The 25,520-nt window shown below is 36.4% G+C and overlaps 1 protein-coding gene across 3 annotated transcripts in view; it reads right to left on the reverse strand.

Annotated features, from left to right (window-relative positions):
• Window positions 1-25,520, reverse strand: part of ADGRL3 (adhesion G protein-coupled receptor L3) — a 687,513-nt gene that overhangs the window by 477,358 nt on the left and 184,635 nt on the right. For all 3 annotated transcript variants that reach the window (XM_042984449.1, XM_042984448.1, XM_042984447.1), the window contains exon 5: window positions 17,183-17,386. In XM_042984449.1, the coding sequence (XP_042840383.1) occupies window positions 17,183-17,386 (204 nt within the window). The remainder of the gene's footprint in view (window positions 1-17,182; window positions 17,387-25,520) is intronic.

Here is a 25,520-nt window from a genome sequence, read left to right on the forward strand (position 1 = left end):
GTTGAGCATCTAATTGTAACTTGAAAAGCTGAGTCCCAAGTTATTAATGATCTTGCTGATAAACTTTTTTTTCCCACTCCAAGTCATGTAAGCTTTTATTCTAACTTCAAAGATAAAGCAAAGAGCTACCAGGCTATAGAGGCAAGGCTTTTCCTGTTTTGATGCAGCTGTGAGTATGTGCTGCCTCACACACTGGGTGGAAACTGGTGACCTTCAGATAAATTGAGGCTCCTCTTCTGATTCCAAGATCTCTCTTAAGGGAAGAGATCATCAACTCTGCCAAATATTTTGTTTTAGCTTGTTAGCTACTTAGTATTAAAAAACAGACTGAATGGAATAAAATAAGTAATTTACTCAACCAAAATGATCCTTTTCATATTTTATACACATGTAGCAGAAAACACAACACCTTCATTTGAAACACAGATGCTATATTATGTATTTTAAGTTGGGTTATGGGAGGTGGAAATAATACTACCACAGGCTAACTAACAAAAATTATACTGAAGGATAAAAAGAACTGTCTGCTTTTCTCAGAAATCACTAAAGAAAAGGTCATGCTGACATGAAGAAATATAAGGTGTACCATTAAAAAATTAGGAAACAGGGCACCTGGGTGCCTCAGTCAGTTAAGTGTCCAACTCTGGCTCAGGTCACGATTTCACGGTTGGTGAGTTTGAGCCCTGCATTAGGCTCTCTGCTGTCAGCACAGAGCCTGCTTCGGATCCTCTGTCCTCTGTTCACACACTCTCTCTCTCAAAAATAAATTAATATTTAAAAAAATTAGAAAACTCATCACACATGAGACTTCCATTCCAGAAAGCATCCCATATCCTTCAACAAGGATTTAAATTGGGTTTGCTCTCTTTTCTGCTTCATTTAATCTATTGGTTTATAATTTCTTCCCAAGTAGGGGTTAAATCTCCAGATTTCTCTGATTTATCTAAACAGAGTCATTTATTTATACACGGTACGTTCACAGTAAATGCTTGCTGAATCAAGGAAATGAAATGGTTTAATTATAATGTCTTTCCAACTGGAGGGTTGTTCATTGCTCTCACCACAGCAAGCCACTAAGGTTCTTGAATGAACCCCTGAGGCTGTCACAGAATGATGCAAGGCACTCACCTGTCCTCCCCACCTCCCCCAACTCCCCAGCAGCCCTAAGGGAATTAGTGAGCAGCTTCACCAAGCCCAGAAGCAAACAACCGAAATCTGGACTGCAGCCTGTTAGTACAATGTTAAGTTAGACTAGGAGCAAAACTTGTCTCCTGCAGGGGAAGGATGAGAGCAAAGCATCTAATTATTTTACTGAGATTCAGGTTTGTGAAAGAACATGTATGCAAATATACATACTCATTTTCTTTTCTTTTCTTATTCTTTGCTTAAGAGACTCTCAGTGATATGCCATACAAGCATGACAATATTTTATCAGCTATTCCTCGCTTTCATAGGTGGTGGTCTACAGATCACAAATATTTTGCTATTTGCATTTTAATTAATATACCATTAAAGAACTATTTATCCAGTAAATATCATGAGCCACAGATGATATTAAGAACCCTAGCAAATACATCATAAATAAAACACAGTTCTGTATCTCAATTATTTTATTTTTAAAAATTATTTTAATGTTTATTAATGAGAAAGAGCATAAGCTGGGGAGGAGGGTCAGAGAGAGGGAGGCACAGAATCCAAAGCAGGCTCCACACTCTGAGCTGATGTGAGGATCGAACCCACGAACCGTGAGATCACAACCTGAGCCAAAGTTGAACGCTTAACCAACTAAGCCATCCAGGCACCCCTATTTCAAGAATTTTATAATCAAGTAGGAGGAAAAGGTGCATATACACACAACTATAATACGACAGTGTGATGAGTTCCCTAACACATTTAAGTGCCAAGCGTTGCCATCTACACTTATACTAATTCCTAGAAACTGCCAATAATGCACAGATCAATATATTGCCATCATTCTTCCTTCTCCATACACCTACAAAATGAGGAAGTTTCTGCCAAACTCAAGTCATTTAATCATCCATCAAATCTCTTGATATTTTCACATTACCACAGCAGGCTGGTAGTACCATTTTTTTCAGTAGTATCAGATCACCTAAGCAGGGATGCAGGAAAACTTGAATAATGAACGGGGAGACCCCCATTCACTTCAAACTAGAATAACAACATACGTGCAGAATTCCAAAAGGCAAATCTCCCCACAGTGTCTGTTCACCTTACATAAACTTCCATGACTTAACATGGAATTTTCTAGCTATGACAAAAACTGAAAAAAAAAAAAAACTGTTGTATTAAAATGGAACAATTCATATACCTATATAATCTGAGATTTTTTTTTTGAAGGGGGAGCAAACCCAGTTACTATATGGTATTTTTGTGTGAACCTTGAAAGACCCAGGGAACAACAAACCAGCAAAAAGAGTCAGAAATGCTATCCAAATTCTCTTCACTTCCCTTCTACATCTATACTAACCCTTCTGGGACAATTCATACATTTATTTGATTTTTCTCTCTGTAGGTGATATCCAAATCTGTTGCTAAAGATCTGATCTACTTTAATTCCCATTATTCTCAAAATTCCTATAGAACTGGCTCATGAACACATGGAAATTTTTCAAATTGGAAAGTAAAATCATTACTTTCCTCAGAAACCAGTATTCCTTGCCAACTATTTAATTCAATGTACAGATAAGGAATATATAAGCATATGTTGAACTCACAGCCATAAAATATTTTTAAAACCACATATAATGATTTCAAAGCCTTTTTTTTTAATATACTCCCTTTTTAAAGAAATAATGAAAGTGCTTTTAGTTTTTCAACTTCAAAGTCTATGGTCAGAGTGTCTCAAATATTTTGCCCCAAGTATAAATTAAAAGTGTAATTTTGCACATTTCAAAGTAGTTAACGCATGCATTTATATTCAACTTGCATTTAGACCCATTTTTAAGTGGAAAAATGGACTTGTCTTCAGGGTTGTAGTCCTACAAATAGACTCAAGAGATAAAAGCTTTATTTTTCTTTTCCATAAGCGTCCAGGAATTTTAGATTTGGCAAGGACTTTACAAATAATAGCCAACCTGCAAATTTTATAGACGGGGTATTATAAAATTTACCTCAATTTACATAGTTCTACAAAGTAGCAGATGGTAGATTAATACTAAGGTGACTATATACATTATCACTCAAATAAGGACATTTTGGAAAATGAAAGTGGACATTCCTAAGGGTTCTTGCAGGACAACACGTTACTCTGGGAAAACCAGGGCATATGGTCATCCTCACCATAACACACACAATGTGTATTTGCTGTTTTAATTGAAAATAGTCAATCTGCCATAGAGACAAGAAGCAAACAGTACAGATAAAAGTTATTTCTTACATATACATAATATATAGGCAAGTAATTTGGGAGACATTGGCAGAATTCACAAAATGTATTGAGAATAGACAGTAATATAGAATTAATGGAATGTGGGTCTATTAAACTTCAATAACAAGAATGGAACAAATAAGTGTTACTAGAATGGGATGTGAAGACCATAAAACTAAAATATTCATAAACCCCATATCACATTACCTCTACATTAACAGGATACTCAAGGGGATGTGGAAACAGCCCCAGGTGTGGCGAGGGAAGGCCTCCTTTCCCCTCCCCAGCAGCTGGGAAAGGAAAGAGGCCCAGGTGCCCTGGCCCTGGGTTGGTCCAGCCATTGTGGCCCCTGGGGTTGGTGGGCTGAGGGCTGAGGGTAGAGCCCCTGGGAGGGTGGGGCAAGCTCCTAGGTGGGGTTCGAGATCCTTCATAAAAAGCCATGAAGCTTGATACCCATGAAGCCCAGCTCCGCAGGGTGGGAGGGGGCATGGGGGCGCAGAGCCCAGATGGGGACCCGGCCTGGCCTGGCCCATGAGGGGAAGTAATGGAGAGATGCTGCCTGTGGGGGAGGAGGTGGGGACGAAGTGTCGGACCAGGAGGGAGGAGGACGTCCAGGTGGGGTCGCAGGGCGGAGAGGTACGGCCCCCAGCCCAGCCCAGGCGCCTTTGCGTGGGGTCAGGAAGGTAAAACAAAACAAACTTCTTCCCTTGAGGACATCCATTATGGCCTCTCTCTGACCCTGTGTGTTCTCTGCTTGAGAAACTGATAGAAGCTACAGCAGCATAAAACACTGAATGGTGAGCTACAGGGTGGTCAGGTATGCAAGTACTCGCACCTCTCCAACAAGGTAAGCCAGTGTTCCCTCCAGGCACCTGAAACTATTGAGCTTCCTTATTTATCTGGTCTTCGTAACCACAACATCAGGAGAAATAGCCGATGACATGGATACTGCAACACTGTATAAAACACAATTAATGTGTGATGCTTCAGTCAATCCCATGGAACCCTATACTAACTGTGTACACCAACTCTATAGCTTTGTCCTTGGCTTCCCACTACAGAATGAATGAACCACATGGTTCCAGAATCTTGTCATCTTCTTGGTCTGTGAGCCTTTAAGTTCCATGCCCTCTGTTATAACTTCCCTGGTAGTTTACGACCAGGTTATCATTTATTGATATAAATTCCCATACAACAGAACATATCTCCAAAATCTCATTAATTTATTTACTCATTCAACAAACATGAGTGCCTTTCACAGATCATGCTCAATTTTGGGTGCTTGGGATATAAAGGTGAAAGTACACAGCCTCTGTTATCAAACAGGGTCCAAGGAGGAAAACAGGAGTCAACAGACAAGGTATGATAGTGTTGTCATACCATGGCCCCAGGGATCAAGGAAAGCTTCCCAGAGGAAGTGACACCAGACAATACAGAACAGAATGAAAGAGAGAAGAAGGGAAAAATAGGCTCATGGACATATTACTTACTGACGCCATAACATTTTCTAGGTGATGCAGATTAACTCATTTAATACAACACACTATGAGTTATTGTTGTTATTATTCCTAATTGAAAAGTAAGAGAAGCTTGGAGAGGTTAGACATCTAGCAAGTAGAGGAGTCCAGATTGAATGCCAGGAATTCTGGCCCAAGAAACTATCCTCTTTATCACTAAATGACACTCTTATCCCAAATGCTATGAACTAAAATATGACTAGTTAGAAAGGCAAAAGAGGAAGAGAAAGACATGGCAATGAGACAACCCAAACCAACAAGAGTTAGACGTGCCATGGGTATGAGGAGGAACTGTAAGAGATTAAGCTGTTCAATTAGGCAGGGCCCAGAAAAATGAGATTACTGAAGCTCTTACAAAATCCCTATGGTGTCCCCTATCACGTCGCCTCACAACTCAAAGTCTCCATCACAATCTTAAATGGGAAAACAAGTAAATACCTTATACAGCATGAAAAACAAAAACAAAACAAGGCTTGACATTTTCAATTAATAATAACTTTCTTTAGATTTACGGCAATATCTTATAAAAACTCTACATTGTCTAACTACAACACAACACAAATAAAGGTTTTAACAGAATGTATATATAATCTAGAGTTCTATCCATGAGTTACCTAACCATTTCAACTTCGCTTAAATTTCACACATGTAATGATTATATGTAAGCTTATGGAGATGCACTTATGTAATGTGTATGTCAACTAATACTGTTGAGAAATGCAAAAACGGATCTCACACAAATAGCTATTCAACACTACTATGTTGTAGTAGGTGTTTAAGATAGTAAACAGATTTGTATAATGGGAAAAATATAATATAGATAAGAAATAAACCAACAAAATACGTATCTTCATATGCTGTTCAGGTAATTCTGCTAGAATATCTTCCCCTTATAAATAATCATATTTTTTTTCATTTGTTATAAGTAATTACATTACTTAAACTGGGTGAAATCAAATTTATAAATATCAGATGAACAAAATGGTAAATTTTTTTCCAGACGTGAAACTGTGGGAATAAATTACTTTAAGAAGGTCAACAGTTTCAAAGAAGATTGAGAAGTCAATCTTTTTGGATTCCTAAAATTTAAAAAAATAAAATTCTTAAGGTATTTACTTTTTAACATAGAAATGAAGGAGGATATAAATATTTTTGTGTTTCAGAAAATGCACTGGAAATAATGTTAATTTTATTTTCCATATTTCAAGCCTAGTTTTGATAAACATGTCATTAATGACAAATATTTTTGCCATAGTATAATTCTTTTTTTTTTTAATTTTTTTTTAATGTTTATTTACTTTTGGGAGAGACAGAGACAGAATGCGAGCGGGTTAGGGGCAGAGAGAGAGGGAGACACAGAATCTGAAGCAAGCTCCAGGCTCGGAGCTGTCAGCCCAGATCCTGACGCGGGGCTCGAACTCACAAACCATGAGATCATGACCTGAGCCGAAGTCAGACGCTTAACCGACTGAGTTACCCAGGTGCCCCAAAATGATTTAAATATTTAAATAAGTCTTCACCTTTTTTGTTTTGTTTTGTTTTTTGGCCATAGGCGACATTTAAAATATTTAGATTCATTCATTTAAAATGTATTACAATATATGATATTTAGTGTAATTATTAATTTGTAAGTGTGATCCAAAAATATTTGTGTTCTTCTGTTCATCTCAAGCAGCATTATAACATAACAGGAATAAGTTTTTAATTTTTACTACTTTTTTTTTTTTTTTTTTGAAAGAGAGCGAGCAGGGGAGGGTCAGAGAGAGAGGGAGAGAGAGAAGCTGAAGCAGGGTCAATGCCCAGGGTGGAGTCCCCTACATGGGATTTCATCTCACAACTGTGAGATCATGACCTGAGCCAAAATCACATTAATGATTAGCTTGACTGTGCCACCCAGGCAGCCCTGGGTGCTTTCACTCCAGCACTACTTTGAACTAAATGAAATGTATTAATATTATATTAAATGTATTAAAATTAACCAGCAATCAAAAAGAAACAGGGAAATGCAATCCCAAAAAGGGAGAAAATCACTAACCTTGGTCATACTTCCTTAATTCCATCATATATACTTAGAAACCCAATCCTCTATGATTTGCTCTACTTATATATAGGGCATGAAGTTAAGAAATATCACAGAGATATCAATTTATCGCTGAGAATCAAAAATACTTTCATTTATTTTTATCCATTTAGCACATGCTCTGCCATCATTATGTACATATGACCTTTCTGTGGATTAACATTAGCAGAGGCTGCCAGAGGGGCAAACCATAAAAAAAAACTTTGGGACTTCCCTTCAATTTACCAATTGTGTCAACCCGTGATTTGATCCCTTTCAATGGCTTATAATTCTTTCTTTCCTAAATGTTCATGTATCCCCAGGATCTCTCATTGCCTACTATCATCACTGCTTTGGATAATCTCATAAACCCCCATGGCCTTAATTATCACCTTTATGTTGAAAACTCTTAACTTTATTGCTAGCAATAACTTTTCTCTTGATATATAGATTCATATGCGAGAGTTTGCCTCACCTTTTATACCTCTAGTTCAAAACCTCTAAGATTAGGCTCACCACTTTTTCCCTGAAAACCAAAGCTTCCTCTTACATCCTAATTCTGTAAATGGTACCACCCAGTCACCTAGGCATCTTTGATTCTTCCCTCATCCTCACTTCCTACATCCAATTAGCCAATAGCCAAGCACTGCAGATTCAGTCTCCATGCATCTCTCACTTTGTTCCTTCTCTTTCCATCCCCATTGCTATCTCCCCAGTTCAGATACTCATTACCTTCTGCCCTACGGCAACAACCTACCTGTTCTTCCACTTTCAAGTCTCTCTCTCTATCCTAAATTTTAGCACATAATTCTGACAGTCTCTACACTGCAACTCTGATCAAGAGCTTCTAAAGAATCTCAACTGAGGACAAAATTATGTACAAAGTCTCACCCTGACATTTAAGACCCCCTACAAGATGGCTACAATCTACCCTTCAAACTTCCTGTCCCAATACTTCTTTCTTCATGTCTGTATTGTTGGTTAAACTATTCACTATTTGCTAAAATTGATATAATTTTCACCAACTAAAATTTTGTTCACATAATTCAATACTTTGGAACACACCCCATCGTCCAACACCTCCTACCTATGCTTGCAAATGATGGTAGGGGTTTTCACAAGTTAGTTTAAATACCACATTATCTAACAATGCTTTGCCCATCCTCCCTTCTCTTCCATCCTTATGTCACAGCAGGAATGCCATTTCCTCCTTCTTTAAAATACTATAGCACTTGCAGAACACTACCTTTGACCAAATCCTAGTCAAATGCATACTGGATTGCCTATCGGCTGGGTCTCCAGCAATGGACTGGCAATCCTGGAGGAAAGGAACTGCCTGACAGAGGGTTCTATGTACATTACAGGCACAAAGTGTATGAATTAACTTGAGTTAGTTTCTCTTCTAAACATTTATACTCAATGTTCAGTTATCCAAGCTATCAACCCATAAGGTGCCCAAAAAACAGAGCCAGTATTTTGGAGAATTACTGTGTCTCTTCCTCAATCTAAACAGAAATATTGACAAGGACTAAACAAATTCATTGAAAATTCTTCATGGATCATCCATTACATATCTCTGACATAATTATTACAAAACAAAGAGCCAAAGAAATGGTAAATATTAGTAGGTAACACTTACTAGGTCTCAAGGACTATAGGCTTAATCATATTTAATATATTTATATATGATACTTAGTCATTACAACAACAATGTATGTACTTTTATTATCACACTATACAGAAGAGATAACAAAGATTTTTTTTTAAACATAAGTTCTTGAACTTGGTTTTAAGACTGCTAATAAAACATAAAGCTAGGAATGAACCCAAAGTTCATGCATTAATGATAATTCCATACTACTATCTGTCTGTAGCAGTAAAAGCAAAATAGTGAAGAATTAAAGATATTTCTAATAACCAAGAAAAAGAAATTGATTCTTAGGAAGTAACAGTTGGAAGGGAAAGTCATCAACTTAAGTAACCATATATATGAAAGAAAGAACAGAGTGCCTGGCCAAGTTTCTATATTTCTGGACTGGAGACAATATGAAACATTCAGAACCTAAAAACCCAGACATAAGCTGATCTATGAAAGTATGATGTTCTATGCACAGTACCTGTCATGCCCTTCCCTTTCATCTTAATTTAGGGTTAAGACTTCTATAAATACAATGGAAGTTTCCTCTCTGTATCTGAGGTACACTGATCTCTTTTACCACATACATTGAGTTGGGGGAAAAAAACAGAAGAAAAAGGAAGGGATTTACTAGTAATTGACTAATTTATTCTGAAAAGTATCTGTCATTAGTAGTGTCAAATTTGTTCCTTGGGACATACATACAATTATTAGCACATGGCAGATACTCAATTAATGGATTAATGAAACAGTGTGCAATACATTCCTAACTAAATCAAAGGAACAAAACCTTGTTTTGCCTAATAGTCAAAGATTAACATCTACTTCCCATTATTCATATTCTTTGTGATAAGAAAAACCTAATGGTGAAAAATATAATTTCTATAAGCATTTTGAAAAGCTACTCACATACTACTGAGACGGAAAGGGAAAATATAGTTTACACCAACAGAAACAAAGAATTTATCCTATTTTCCTTTAAATACTTGAAGGCCTAACTCACTAACACATTTATTTGCAATTGGATTCATCATTCTGGTATTTAGACCATTTGGAAAAGAAACTCCTAAAGAAATGCTTTGAAATCATGTTTAGGGATGTGAGGTTTATTATTTTATTTTTAGCTCTATTTCCCTAGAGGCCTATTACCCTTCTGCCCACATAAAAATATAATATGGCCCTAAATGCATATAAGAATTCTAAAGAGTGATGAGCCAATAATATATTTTGTGTATCACTTAGACCTGACATTTTGTCTAAAGTAGCAAACCTCACTGAAAGGCAAATACAAGTGAACAGGGTCTTTTATCTGAAATAATATTATATTGTCATATGAAACAAAAAGCTAACACAGCACTTGGAAGGCCACATTATACTGTTCTCTTGCAGTAACAATTACATCCAAAAGGCTGAGCTTGTAAAACAGGGTTTTCCGTCACTGTAGCAATATTACTCTCTGTTCTTCTGTGACAAGTTCCTTCATCCCCTACCTCCCCATGAATTCCTAGACTCTACCTACATGCATCAGACTATAATGTAATAACAAAATTAGAACCAGCTTTGCCAAAAATTTGGGAGTAAGGGGAGTCAGATTATGAGAACATGCCAGAAGGATAACTTATCAAAGTCAATATAAGTAACACTAATATAAACATAGCAAGGGTAACACAGTCTCAGATTTTCCAATGATCATCAGTTATAGTAAATGAAAACATAAAAACCAGTACAAAGAGAAATGGTTTACCACATGCCCATGAACAACGTTCAGAACATTCTAGCTGAGAATGGGGAGAAGGATAGGAATTGTTATGTCAAGAATAGGGCTAGAGATGGGTGAATACGAAGGAAAATCAATTCAATTCGACCCTACATCGAATTTTTAGCTGAGCTGAAGAGGACTCAGGTGGCAGAGGACATTCCAACCAGCAAAGATAATATCATTTGCAAAGATGGGGGGGGAATGTTTTGTCTGGTAATTTGACAGAACTTCCATGAGGCTGAAGAAAAGACATGTGTGGAAATGTATAGTCTGAGATAAGAGGAAATGTTACTTACTGAGTGTATATGTTCTGGCCCATGGGTATTAAAGCATCTCACATTTACCTCTCCCCGTTCCTCATTTACTCCAGTGTCCATTGATTTGCCCTAACATGTTGGTGAGTTCATGGTATATAAAAGAATTGACTCCATTCCCAAATCATTTTGTCACAGGTAACCCAACAAATGAGCTTTTGCTACTCTTTCCCTGCCTCTATCAGTTTGTTATAACGCCGTTGCATGTACAATTAGGTGAGCTCTGCACTATGTTCTCAGATTTATGACTTTAAAAGTTATCTTTTTTTAATGAAGCTTTGATTTTCTGTACTCTTAACCAGTGAGAATATTAGACATTTCTTCACGAAATATCACCACTTTACAATGTCATCAAAGGATATGCTATTTTAATAATCAGTTTTAATTAGGCAAGAGCATAATTCAAGATTCATTTTTGAGATACTCTCAAAAGGCACATGGAGATTATATTGTTATTATTTTATTAAACTGTGTGTCATGTTACACTGTTAGTGAGTATAAATAGGAGATTAGTCTCCTGTATTCTTCCAAGTTTTGACATGGAACATTGTACTGAGAACTGAATGAATGTCAAATACATCTAGGCCTGCAGATCACCTGTTCTAACTGTTCAACCTGTTTCCTCACCGTAGCAATAAGGAGTACATATTGCAGACGCACATATATGGTAAGAATTCTGTCAGCTGTTTCATGGGACAGTTTAAAATCAGATCTAATCTTGGCTCCACTAGAGCAGAAGGAAGGATGTATTACTGGAAAGCAGAAGGAAGGATAAATAAAAATCCTACGAGATGCTCTTTTGTTACAGACTATCTTATCATACCTAAGCCAAAACTGAATGCCTAACAAAGAATGGTAATAACTTTTTTTGCTCCTTTTCAATGAGAATAACTTAGGCTCAACAAATAGCATTTTTAATTATCCTTTTTTGTTTGTTTGTTTTCAGATTTGTATATTGTAATGAAGCTATGAGTTCTTAAATTTGGGGCCAAAATTTAGGTTTCTATTCAAAGGAGTATGTTGAAGAAGTTACTTGTAAGTGTTTGGATAACACGATCATTCCTTACCAACATTCTCTGTTTCATCTTGTCTTTTTTTTTTAAGTGTACTTATTTTTCAGACAGAGAGAGACAGAGTGTGAGCAGGGGAGGGATGGAGAGAGGGAGACACAGAATCACAGAATCTGAAGCAGGCTCCAGGCTCCAAGCAACACAGAGCCCCATGCAGGGTTCGAACTCACAAGCCATGAGATCATGACCTGAGCCAAAGTCAGACACTTAACCTGACTGAGCCACCAGGCACCCACATCTTGTCTTTCATATCTAAGTGGTACAATCATTTTGTACACAGGTGTAGGTGTGTCTTACTTTGGGCACACTACAGAGGGGACGTAGTGGGTGGCAGCCAGGGGGGTGCCCTTTATAAAATGACCAGAGGCACAGAGCAGCAATCAACCTCCATAATCGGCTGAGATGATCCAAGATGGATACGTGTAGAGATCCTCAGGACTTCCCAGCAACCCTTGCAGTGGGGAGCCCATAAGCTTAGTAAGCTTATTTATTTTGAGAGAGTATACATGCACAAGTGGGGAATGGGCAGAGAGAAAGAGAGAGAGAGAGAATCCCAAGAAGGCTTCCCATAGCATAGAGCCTGACATGGGGCTCGAAATCATGAACCACGAGATCATGACCTGAGCTGAAGTTGGACGCTTAACCGACTGAGCCACCCAGGAGCCCCATCATACTTTCTGGCTTTTGAGCCAAAAACCTGTTTGTCCTCTGAGTTTTCTCTCTGGCCTAGTCCCATGTTCCATTAATCTCTAACTCCTGCCAATTGATCCTCATTGCCACTAATGTCACTCACTCCTGGAATCAGGTCCACCATTATTTCTTACTTGTAATAGAATAACTTTCCTATCTCCAGCCTTGCAGCCTCTAGTTCATTGTTCAAATGCAGCAGCAGGTCAGTCTTGGCTTAATTTGTCTAAGGTTAATTTAATTGTTCCCTCCCTGCCATCAGAAACATTCTAAACTCTGCATAATGTTATATCTGATCAGGCCATTCTGATCAGATCTTTAACCACTTCTCCATAGAATTTCTGCTCCTACATTTAGCATTCCCCCTCAAATATGTGCCAGTCAAATCTTGTGTTGATTACCATTTTACACACAAGGGTCTTGCCTCTCTCTTTTTTTTAATGTTTTTAATTTATTTTTGAGAGAGAGAGAGAGAGAGAGAGAGAGACAGACAGACAGTGTGCAAGCAGGGGAGGGGCAGAGTGGGAGGGAGACACAGAATCTGAAGCTGGCTCCAGGTTCTGAGCTGTCAGCACAGAGCTCAATGCAGGGCTGGAACTCTAGAGCTGTGAGATAATGACCTGAGCCAAAGTCAGGCACTCAACTAAGGGAGCCACCCAGACGCCTGGTTCTTGCCTCTTTTGATTGCAGGGGAGAAGTATCCTCTAGCAAGCATTTGCCATACTGTACCCTCTTACTGTCTCTCAATACTCACTGCAGGATCAAAGTTTGTGGGTTTCCCATCTGTGTCTTCCTAGCACTTAGTGCAGTACCCAGCATCATTTACACTCAATCCAGTGTCATTAAAAAATAATAACAAGGGCAAGAATGAATGATGGAACACCCAGCATTTAATAATTCAGGCTAATTTTAAAGGTTGGCTTTTGCTTAAAGTAACAAAACAATAAAATGGACTTTTCTACTTGCTTATAATTATCATAAAAGCATTCCCCTTTATAAACATAAAAGCCTAAGAGTGGAGAAAATGAGAAAAGAAAATGATGGTAGAGTTTGATGTGATTCTCCAAAAGAAGTGATAGAGTACACAAGTCCCTTGTAAAAGCATCTTGGCTCTTGCAAAAGGTAAATTTTAAAATGAGCACAGGGTAGAGTTTTCATCACTTGTCAGGACTGAAACGGTTTAGCTGTGTTCCGAGTGGACCCTTCTGTGAACTCTGCACACCACATGCGTGGCTTGGAGAAGGGTTATTTATATATTATCTCAATGAACTTTTTATGCACCTGCATGAAAATCACAATTAAAGCAAGAAAATGTTGATAAAAAACACATTAACATTCCTTTGCCTTCAAGGAAAAGTCTTGATATCTAGTCATTAACTGGGCAATCTGCCCTCGACTTCCTTCTGCCTTAATACTCTAAAGAGAAACATGTCTTCTGAGAACAGTGTTTTTAAACTCTTCATGCTTTGCTGCTCTACTGTGAAGTCCTAATTCCTAGGAATCCAAACACTCGTTAACTCTTAAGAACTGTTATTAGCTATTCTGAGTCAAATGAATATAAAATTTAAACAAGAACAAAGTTTAATTTTTAACCAATAAAAAGGTGTTGGGGAGTTTTGTTGCTATTGTTTTGCTTTTATTTTTACGTTGTCAAGGCTGCTTTTGTTGGGTTTCTACTTGCTTCTGTGGCTACCTATAGAAAAAATACAGAGGTTACAGGGCACCTCGGCACCTCGGTGGCTCAGTCTGTTAAGCGTCTGACTTCAGCTCAGGTCATGATCTCATGGTTCATGAGTTTGAGCCCCCTATCGAGCTTTGTGCTGACAGCTCGGAGCCTGGAGCCTGCTTCAGATTCTGTGTCTCCCTCTCTCTCTGCCCCAACCCCACTCACATTCTCTCTCTCAAAAATAAATAAACGTTAAAAAAAGAAAAAATACAGAGGTTAGCAATTTTTAAAAGGAATATTAGTTTGATTTTTCAATTAAAGTCACATTAATATCAGTCTTTATTATTTATATTTATTTCTGAGTGTTCTATACCGTAGAGTATCTTGTTTCTGTAACAGATTGTTGCTTGTATTTTGAGAAAGGCAGAGGGGAGCAAGGGAAGGTTGACATTTTGTTTGCCTTCTTCCCTGTCTTTTCAACTTGAAGAGCTCAAAGAAATACGGTATTTCTTATTTCAGTTTCATTTTTAATACCTGCCCTCGCTCTATGTATTATCTTCTATATCAGGAAAGATTATGCCCCTGTAATATTTACTCATTTTTCTTTATTATTTCCATAGGTAGCACTACAAGATTACCTTCAGTTACTCTTTGTTTGGATGATAAAATTACTTTTGCACAAGGCAACTTTCAAAACACACTGTATCATTATAACGGGTTAACATGATTCCACAGTCTCCTTTTTAAAATCACATGACATTTACCTCAGTCTCCATTTAGGAGATCACATGAAGTTTGCCTTATACCCTCACTTTCTTTTCCGTCTAAAGCAAAATATGATGAAATTTTCTTATTCATAAATTGATAGAAAAGCATGATTTAAAACTCATTACTACGCTGTAACCTGCTATATATGTCACAAAGGTAAGAGCTAATATCAAAGAAAAATCTTATAAGCTATAAGTGTTGGGGAACATTTAAAGTTGGCCAATTTCTAGGGGCACCTGGGTGACTCAGTTGGTTAAGCATCTAACTCGTAGTTTCAGCTCAGCTCATGATCTCATGGTTTGTGGGATGCAGTCCCATGTCAGGATCTGCACTGACGGCATGAAGCCTGCCTGGGATTCCTTGCCCCCAACCCCGCCCTCTCTCTTTCTCTGCCTCTCCTCTACTCGTGCTCTCTCTCTCAAAGTAAATAAACTTTAAAAAGTAAAGAAAATTTAAAAAAATAAAAATAAAATCAGCCAACTTCTTAGTAAAAGTTCTCTAGGAAAAACTATTCTGATATTCTGCAATTTTTTTCTTCTCAAAATTGAATTGCCAGCAAGTGTGTATATGTTAATGTTAGTTCCTGATTTAAACATTTATAACATTTACTGAAAATTTAAACTTCATTTCTGGATTCCTTCTTCACTACTGCTAGAAATTATGATGAGTGTTATGTGCATTGGAGTAAATTAAAAAATATTAATTTTATATAATCATTTTACAATACAAATCCAGGGCATCATGAGGAAAACTTTGAGACTGTTAAAGAACATTCTGAGAAAAATATGACTGCATCCAATTGAGACAATTTCAGGTTTGAAATGGTAATACAAAACAGCAGAAAAAAATGTTTTTAAAGAATATTTACTACACTTTCTTTCAATTTTTTGAACATACTTGAGTCAATCTTACACACTTTTGTAGAAGCATAGACAATCATCCGTCACTAATCATCAACACCAAGGAAGAAATGTTCATCCAAATGGAAAGATTCTAGAACATTGATTGAACGATATAACTGAATGGACAGACCCACTGTGAGTGCCAAGTCATTTTTTCTTTGTGGCTGTAGTAACTAAAGAGTTAGATTTAATTCTCACAAGTCTATTAAATCTAAGATGAGTTTATGATACATTTCCCTTGGTCCCTGAACCAAAAACAAAGTATTCTAACTCATTTTACCAGAGAATACCATAACAGGGTTAAGAAGATAAGCTCAGCTAATACACTGGTATTTTACCTTCCTTTACCAGTAGTTTTGTATGAATATCCACTTGAAGAAATTAAGGGGTAGGAGAGGTGACACTGTTTTAGGAAAAGACTTGATATTCATGGTTCTACCAGTCCAATGCTTCCCAGCCTTTTTCATGTTGTACTACACAAAGAAAATTATAAATATAATATATATTATAAATATAATATGTGAAATATATACATATTGTATTTAATAAATTTATCCATTTGTATAAATATCATAAATGAATAAATATTAACATATATTACATATGAATATGTACTACATATATAAAAATATATCACATATATTATATAAATATATATTACATATTATATTTATTATATTACCTGAAGGACATAAGAGGGATAAAAGTGACTGTATGGAGTTTAGTGAGCCAAAAGAATTACACTGCCTAAGTATTACATACAGATAAGATAAAAAAGTATTGGGGGAAAGAATAGTATTGAATTTTGTGCAAATATTGTATAATATTTCTCACTAGACCTTCAAAGGATGGATGTCATTCACTGCACTTGCCAGCTGCAAAGACAGTGTTATAAAGTACTCTCAACATTTTTAATAAAATCAGGTTGCTTCTATAACCATCACTTTTCTATCAGATTTTATGCTTCAAATGACTATGTATAAACCCCAACCAAGATGTTTTCATCATACTCTCCTCAAAATCTTGCTAGTTTCCATTGATGAGAATTTTTTTCTTCAGACAAGCAGATGATCAGAAATGTTAAAACTTATCTTTTACAATCATCACATTTTACAGTAGTTGAAATTGTCACTAAAAGTAATTTTAAATTTCCTGTGATAATGCAAAGAGAGTTCAAACCCATTTAAAATTTAAAGTCAAACATTTTGACGTAATGATGAGTCTCTAATGTCAAACAAGCATGCAGTGTTAAAAAACTGCTAGGAGACCACGAAGTCCATTAAATCAGCCACAGTGAGTGGATGCAGATAATCAATAAATGAGAAGACACATTTGGGGCACCGCCTGGGGCTGAGCCCTCTAGGAGTCCCTGCCCAGCCACCCCCAGCCCCCTTTCCCCACCGCTGGCCGCACCTTGGGCTGCACTCTGGGCTCCTTGGGCACCTGGACCACGAACTCCTCTGGTAGCTCCACGGGGCCCTTGTCCACGATGAGCAGTGGCACGCTCGGCTGCTGGCTGCTGAAGGAGATGTCTGGGTGGCAGAGCGCCTCCTGGGCTGCGCTCAGCATGTCGCAGTGGGGCAGCGAGGGCTGGATGTCGCTCACTGTGCTTGCCACCTGCGGGGACCGCAGGGCGCACCATCAGACTCCGCTCAGCTCAGGCTGGCTGCAAAGAAGCCCGGCTAGAGACTATTCCCAAGGCTGCTCTCTGCTGCGGGCCATAGTCCCTGGACTCCAGCCACCCCAGGACCCGCTCAGATAACCCTGGAGCTGAGGAGAACACATCCCCTGGTCCCTAGTGTGATATGGACTGTGCAGTTCTGTCCTAGCTAATCACGATCTTAAATAAGCCAAACACCTCATCCTAATCCCTGACAATGATTGGAAAATTAGACACAATTTTCAAGAGAAAGCTACTTGAGAAAATATACATTTTATATTTTATAGATTCACAGTGTTCTGCTGTAAAACTATAGGCACTAATATCTGCAAGTATAAATAAAAATGTTAGTGAACTGAGTACACGCAAAAAGCTTGATAAGATAATGGGTGTCAAAAGTTTCAGAGAGGTATTTATTTATTCTTTATTAATTTTGTTTTGTGTGTTGTGTTGTTACATTTACATGGATTGATTTATATGTTTCAGATCATTTAATAGTTTTTGAAAGACACTGTATTAAGATCTGTGATGAACATTAAGGTGAAAAGGAGATACAAACATTTTTGCCATTTAAATACACAGTGATTTTACTGACAGATGGTACATATTACATAAATGAATCAATATGGAAGACCAAGACAATAATGAAAAAATAAAATTGTAAACATAGGATTTTTTTAATAATTCACAAAACAGTAATACACTGTATGCTATGAAAAACAGAGCTATTTGAGTACAGGATTTTATTTTGCTGGTGAATTGGTACAGGAAATACACATTTTTCTACACTAATTCCAACTAGTGTGATAAACACGAATGATAATGAAAATGCCCCCACTAACAGAGAGGAAAAGAGTTTACAAGGGAAAACATTTTGCTTGACACAATTATTTTTAACAAACATGCATATTTGAAAACACATTAATAATGCTATATGGCCATCATTCAGCAGTCAGGAGAGAAAGTAGGAAATTCAATAATGCAAGAGAATTTTATAATCATCTTTCTAATCCTATAAATTTATAAAGTAGAACTATAATTTCTTGACATATAAAATTTGCAAATTAAGAATGAAATACATGTTCTCTCCCAAATCACAGGAACTATATGGCCCTTACAGAAAACAAAAATGATACTAAGAAATTTGTCAAACAATCCATCTATGATAAAAAAAAATAGTTCCGAATATAACTAGTCTCGAATATAACTAAGTTTACCATTGCCCTTTTATTTATTCTCATTATAATGGATAAGTACTAAAATATCTGGGCAAAAGGTAATCTCAATGCTATTTTGATAGATTGTGTAAATGAAAAAGGTGTCAAAGAAGGTAACAAGTTTCAAGACCAAAAAAGTTGTGAAAATCAAAATCTCTATCTCCTTTAATGTTTAATTCCAATGATGTTATTTTCTGATCTTCTGACTTCTAAATATCCTGCCCTCATTGCCCAAAATATGACTAATTTTAAATTATTTTTTACGTGAATACATACAGGCATGTTTCCCCTAAATCTTTATAAACTGTATTATGGAAGGAAATGAGCAACAGATGATAAAGCTACATTTTCCTAAAAGCTTTGGTTATAATAGAGTTGAAAGATTTCGCCCTCAGGCAATTTAACATATAAGAACACTTGGAGTGATGGAGCATGCACTTATTTGTTCATTCAACAAATATTTATTAAGTTTGCATTATGTGCCAGGTCTTTTTCTAGGTGCTGGAAGATGTTGGTGAGCAAAACAGACCATGTACCTATTTTAATGAATCATCCATTCTGGTATAGGAGAAAAAGAATATACAAACAGGCAATTTTTAAGTGCTATAAATGTAAGTCATCTACAGAAAGTTTAAATAGGAAAATATGTAAAGGCTACTCTGCTTAGGGTTTTATGGAGGACTTATCTGTGGGAGTAAAGTTTAAACTGAGATCTCAGTGAGACTGGAATTTGCTAGTCACAACAAAATCAGGAGTAAAGAACATTCCAGGCTATCACAATTCCTCAAGTTGGAACCACCACAGTTTATTCAAGGAATAACACAATGGCCAATGAATCTATGTGCAGTGGGCTGGGAGAAGAATGGTTTGGAATGAGATCAGAGAGGTAAGCAACACCTAGATCATGAGCTCATACTGAATGAAGTCCCTGGGAAGGAAGAATAAGGCAGGATAGGGAAAAAGACTTGGCAATAGTGACCTCTACTCAACTAGAGATTATTTCAAAAAAGGTCAATCTCTACAGTAAGTAGAGAATAACACATGTTTAAAATGCATAAAAGGTGAAACCATCATCAGCTGAAAAATATAATATGATCTGTATTAAAGGAAAGAATATATACTTAAACAAGAAAAAAGAACATTCTCAAACTCACTAGAAAGCAAAATCTAGGGACCTAGAAGGAACAGGTTTGTATTAGAGATTTAAATGATTTCATGGAGTGAGACTGAGGAATACAAAATATTGGAAAGTTAACTTGACTTTGTTAAGTTGAAGGAAATTAGACTCTGATTTGTTCTATGAAGCTGGAGTATTTTATGTATCTGCAGATCTGACTCTCCTTTAACCTCATCATCTCTATAAAAGGAATCCAGCATCACCTATCAGCGTAGCAAAAGTGAAGTAGCTATTACACTGCCCACATGGTCAAGGTCTAACAGAACACAGCCAAAATCTGAACTTTTGTTTTAAAATATTGTATATGTTACTGTTAAAATATTGTATGACTTCTGGGGAAATATTTATTTGAGTTATAAATATAAATCTAATTTGTCTTTCTGAAGCTATTATAAAAATAAGTCTCTGAGATAAACATCAGAGTTTATAAGTCTGGTATTCCATTAGAAGCACAGGATCTGAAGTCTGGAAAGAATCATTCAAATCAAATGCTAGCTAATAATCCTTGGAGCATGCCTGTTTAAAAAACTCCCAAATTTCATGCGAAGAGGCAGTGATCAGAAGCTTGGTCTGTCCTTGGGGCACCCAATTCTACCTGAAACAATAAGTTCTTCCTCATGTCAAGAAGGGTGATATCTATACCCTGGCATTCTCCAACCACTTGTCTAAATTCTACACCAATGGCTGTGCAAAACACATCAAGTTGTTCCTGGAAGGTACTTGTCTTCAAGTATATTTGAAGAGACCTTTATATTCTAAATGTCTCTTCTCTTCTCAAGATTACTAAGGGGGAAGATAATTTAGAAGCATACACGTATATCCCTCTCACCCTATTCCCCTCCCATCTCCATTTGAGACCACATTTTCAAACTCTGTTTATGTACACAAAGATGTCTCAAAGGTAATTTTGGTTTGGGGACAGGAGGTAATGATAAGGCCAATATATCTTGTTGTTCTTTCTTTCTAACCTTCTTCAGAAAGAGAGAGAGACAGACTTCATCTTATCCCCTTTAAAACTTGCATATCTGATTAAGACTTCATATTTTTAATTTTTTAATGTTAATTTATTTTTGAGAGAGGGAGAGACAGAGCACTACAGTAGGGGAGGAGCCGAGAGAGAGAGAGAGAGAGAGAGAGAGAGAGAGAGAGACTCAGAATCTGAAATAAGCTCCAGGCTCTGGGCTGACAATCCAGAGCCTGGCACAGGGCTTGAATCCATGAACCCCAAGATCATGACCCAAGCCAAAGTCAGACGCTTAACCAACTGAGCCACCCAGATATCCCAAGACTTCTTATTTTTAAAACAGAGAGATTCACTCATATTTTACAAATTTGAATTGCTTTAATCATAGATAATATTTAATATTTATAAGTAATATGAGTCATTGCCATATCCAAATTCTCTACATAATCAATTCATACTCAGATTTTTTACTATGTAAACACTTTGATTTTGTTTTCCTAGGGGGCAGACATGAAATATGAAAATATTTCACAATGTACTGAAATGATCAAAATATTTCTCCCATGTTTATGTTAGTCTCCAAATATCAAAAGCCATCACAGCATCAAAGCTCCTGAATAACAGTTCAGGGTGAACCTAAGGCAAGTAGTAAAAAAAGGAAAAATAATGAGCACATCAGATGTTAAGTATATATGATGGCAGTACCAGAATTTTCATATCTGTGGAGCTTTAAATTGAAATAAATATAAAAAATCATATTTTAATGAGATATACTTTGAGATCAATACTGACTTATAAATAATAAAAATACTAAGTAAGAATTATTTCTAACCAATTTCAACTGTTTCTGTTTTCTTGTTCTCCTTATATGAATAATTTTGTAATTTACTCAATGATTCAGCTTCTACCCCCAAAACATCTATTGATCATAATAATGACCATGGGATGTTAAGATATTTCTAAGGTGAGAGAAATGCTAACAACAAAACCCCACCAGAACATATTTATCAGAGTTACTAGTGATTTCACTTTCATATACTAATGATTTTTCTCACAAGTTATTTTTGTCTTTGGGAGCAATATTTTACCATATTTTTAAAATAATTAGCTAATTATGAGCCTCGTAAGAGTTTAACAGTACTATAATTACAACTATGACCCTAACCCACTGTTCAATTTTACCTTTCACTATTATCTCTAGGTTTACATAAACACAATATTGTTTTCTTCCTTAAATGAAACTTAAAAATTTTACTTGTTTTGTAATATTCTAGCTCATTCTTCCATAAGTTGTTTATTTCTCATTTAAATCATAGTTCTACAAAATAAGGCAAATGCTCAGTAGGTTATTAAAATGTCATGGGAAGAAGCCTCCATGAGATGTTTAGGAAATTTTTGAGTTTCTCTTCTAACAACTATTTGAAATGTCACTGCATCATTAGATTGATGGCTCTGAATCTATTTTTTCATTTTATTACTGATACTACTACCTGTGACTCACTGGATGATTGTTAAGTATTCATTGAGCTACTGTGTGCATAAGTGTTCAGCTAACTGCAAAGTGCTATGTAAATGCTAGAATTTATACTGAAATACTTATAACAAATGGTTGAGTGATAAGGAATGTCTAATCCAAATTCAGTGCAATATACATAATGAGGAGAGAGGGAGGGGTAGGGAAGTGTGGAAGGGAGGGAGTGGAGAGAAAGAGAGGGAAAGAGAGAGAGAGGGAGAGACAGACAAACAGACTATCGCTTTCATTCTTTTTCTTGTCAGTAAAGGCATTTTTCCAATTCTGCTTCCTTATGCATACTGAAAGGCTCTGCCTTTCCCTCAGCACCTTCATTTTGGCCATATAAGAAGATTACTTCTTTCTTGATTTCTCCCGAAGGTGTATGTGACAGCTGGATAATTTCTTTATAGGCTGGGTAGTAATCTCTAACAATAGTCATAAAAGTTTCAATTCAAGCAACTGACAAGGAAGCCACCAGGTAGAAATTACAACATGGAAGTTCCAACACAGAGAAAAATCTGTTTCAGTTCCGGTTCTCATAAGAAAATGGTTCTGTAGTGATGAATTACCCACCTGTGTATGATGAAGCAACTTTCATAGTATACCTGGATATTACTCAATTTAACTCAAGAGACTTCTCCAGACAGAAATGCTTCATGAAGTGTTGGTACGCCCTATGTGGGTAAGCAATTTCCCTCCAAGTAGGGTCCTTTATTATTTTTCTCTACTACATAGCTTATTACAGTAAAATAAAATACATTCTGGCTAAACTGTCACTAGAAGACTGAACAGTCATGATATAAAAGCTGGATGATATTCTGAAAATAGTGGGAGAGTCAAACACTTGATTATGAATAAAGCTAAATACAGTGGGGGAAACTGTAGTTCGTTCATTAGAACGGCCACCTAGATCGTAATACTGTGATGTAAATACCTCAAGTATTGGTTAAAATGAATAAGCACAGAGTAAAGTTTCTGGGGATATAAATTTATTTTAAAAATGAAGCTTCTGACATGAAGACATTATTTTCATTCAAATTGAATAAAATGTGTATTATATATCTTATTCATCAGAGGAGTAATAACCAATACACTTTCTTTTCTAACTAAAAATATCTGCTTTTTTGTAAACATAATACAAACGGATTTAAATTCATGGCACAAAAATAAAACTCTGGAATTTATAATTCAGAAAATACTGATTTTCTTTTAATTTCCTTGTGTCTACTTCCCTGTTAAAGTATACTAAAACTTTAATGGTATGGAAGCGACGCTTTCAGAATGTTGTAAAGTCAATAATTTCCTTCCTTACAAATCTTTAAAACAATAGTAATGGGGCACTTTCCCTGAATCAGTGCCAATGATACTTGATGTGTGGGAAAAACCATTGAAGGCCACATGTATTTTGGGAATGCAAGCTGGTGCAGCCACTCTGGAAAACAGTATGGAGGTTCCTCAAAAAACTAAAAATAAAACTATGCTATGACCCAGCAATTGCACTACTAGGCATTTATCCACAGGATACAGGTGTGCTGTTTCGAAAGGAAACATGCACCCCAATGTTTATAGCAGTGTTATCAACAATAGCCAAAGTATGGAAAGAGCCCAAATGTCTATCGATGGATGAATGGATAAAGAAGATGTGGTATATATATACAATGGAGTATTACTCAGCAATCAAAAAGAATGAAATCTTGCCATTTGCAATTACATGGATGTACCTGGAGGGTATTATGCTAAGTGAAATGAGTCAGTCAGAGAAAGACAAAAATCATATGACTTCACTCATATGAGGACTTTAAGAGACAAAACAGATGAACATTAGGGAAGGGAAACAAAAGTAATATAAAAACAGGGAGGAGGACAAAACAGAAGAGACTCATAAATATGGAGAACAAACTGAGGGTTACTGGAGGGGTTGTGGGAGGGGGGATGGGCTAAATGGGTAAGGGGCACTAAGGAATCTACTCCTGAAATCATTATTGCACTATATGCTAACCAATTTGGATGTAAGTTAAAAAAATTAAATTAAAAATGAAAAAAACATATATTTTGACAGAAATCTATCTTGTTAGTGAGTTCTTCCTATCTTAAGTTAATCATAACTGGTATCTCTGAAGATGGCTGAGAAGAATGAAAAAATTTTATCTATGTTTTTTTTTTTTTGGTTCTAAGAGGTTTTTACCCCCACCATGCCTCCTCAACACACACACAAAATGAATGTCTAAATGCTGGTTAACAAGAAAGCAGATACATTAACAGGCTAGCATGTTAAAATGATCTATTTTATTATGCTGGTTGTATTTACATAGAGTGTGATTATTATTGGACACCTATGCTTAAAAATTGACACAGTGGTTTTTATCTCAGTGCAGAGGCATGACATCCAACCTGTGTCCTAACAATAGCCTGTAAACTATAAAACATGTAGGCTATCACAGCTCTTGCCACTGTCCTGAGCTATTGTGACTAATCTGAAAGGCTCCCTTTTAGCCCAATGTGCAGCATTCCCCAGAGGGATAGCATCATACTAGTCTGCTGCTTTGAATTTTATGTATTATCTGTCTTCATTATTAAATCATGTGCCCTTAAAGTTTGCATGGTTTCACCAACTTCACTATCAAAAGGGAAAAGAAAGGGTCGTTGCAAAATAGTTGCCACCATTGTTGATTTGTCACAAGAGCTACAGAAAAGAATAGTCCTGATCTAATTCAGGTTGTGTCTAATATTACTACTTTCATGGTACCTCCAACAGATTGGTGAGAAGCGGTAATAGGTAAAAGCCAACTGTTCACTCTTTTTATGAATATATAAGGCTTGTTTTTTTTTTTTTTGAGGGGGTGTTGTCTACATGATCTACATGATCTAAACGTATCTGCATTTTGTTCCTCACGTCATCTGTTATCCTTTAATGCAACAACAATGTTTCAAAGTCATCTGAGTACAGGGGAGAAAAAATTCAATCATTGTAAAATGCTATTTTGGTTTTACATATTATTTTTACCTTTTCATTTAATCAAGATAATAATTTCTCTGATTTAGCTCATTGTACTTATCCCCCTTAACATTAAACTAATAATACCAAAGTCAGAGTATATCTGTCACTCACTATTCAATTTCTTTCAACCTTGGATGAATAGTGAAGACAGGACATTTTTTTTGGGTTTATAGTCTAATTAAAAGCAACAGGCTTGCACTCTGAATAGCTTTTCAACACTCT

This window comes from Panthera tigris, chromosome B1 (assembly GCF_018350195.1).
Source record: "Panthera tigris isolate Pti1 chromosome B1, P.tigris_Pti1_mat1.1, whole genome shotgun sequence".
Taxonomy (NCBI): Eukaryota; Metazoa; Chordata; class Mammalia; order Carnivora; family Felidae; genus Panthera; species Panthera tigris.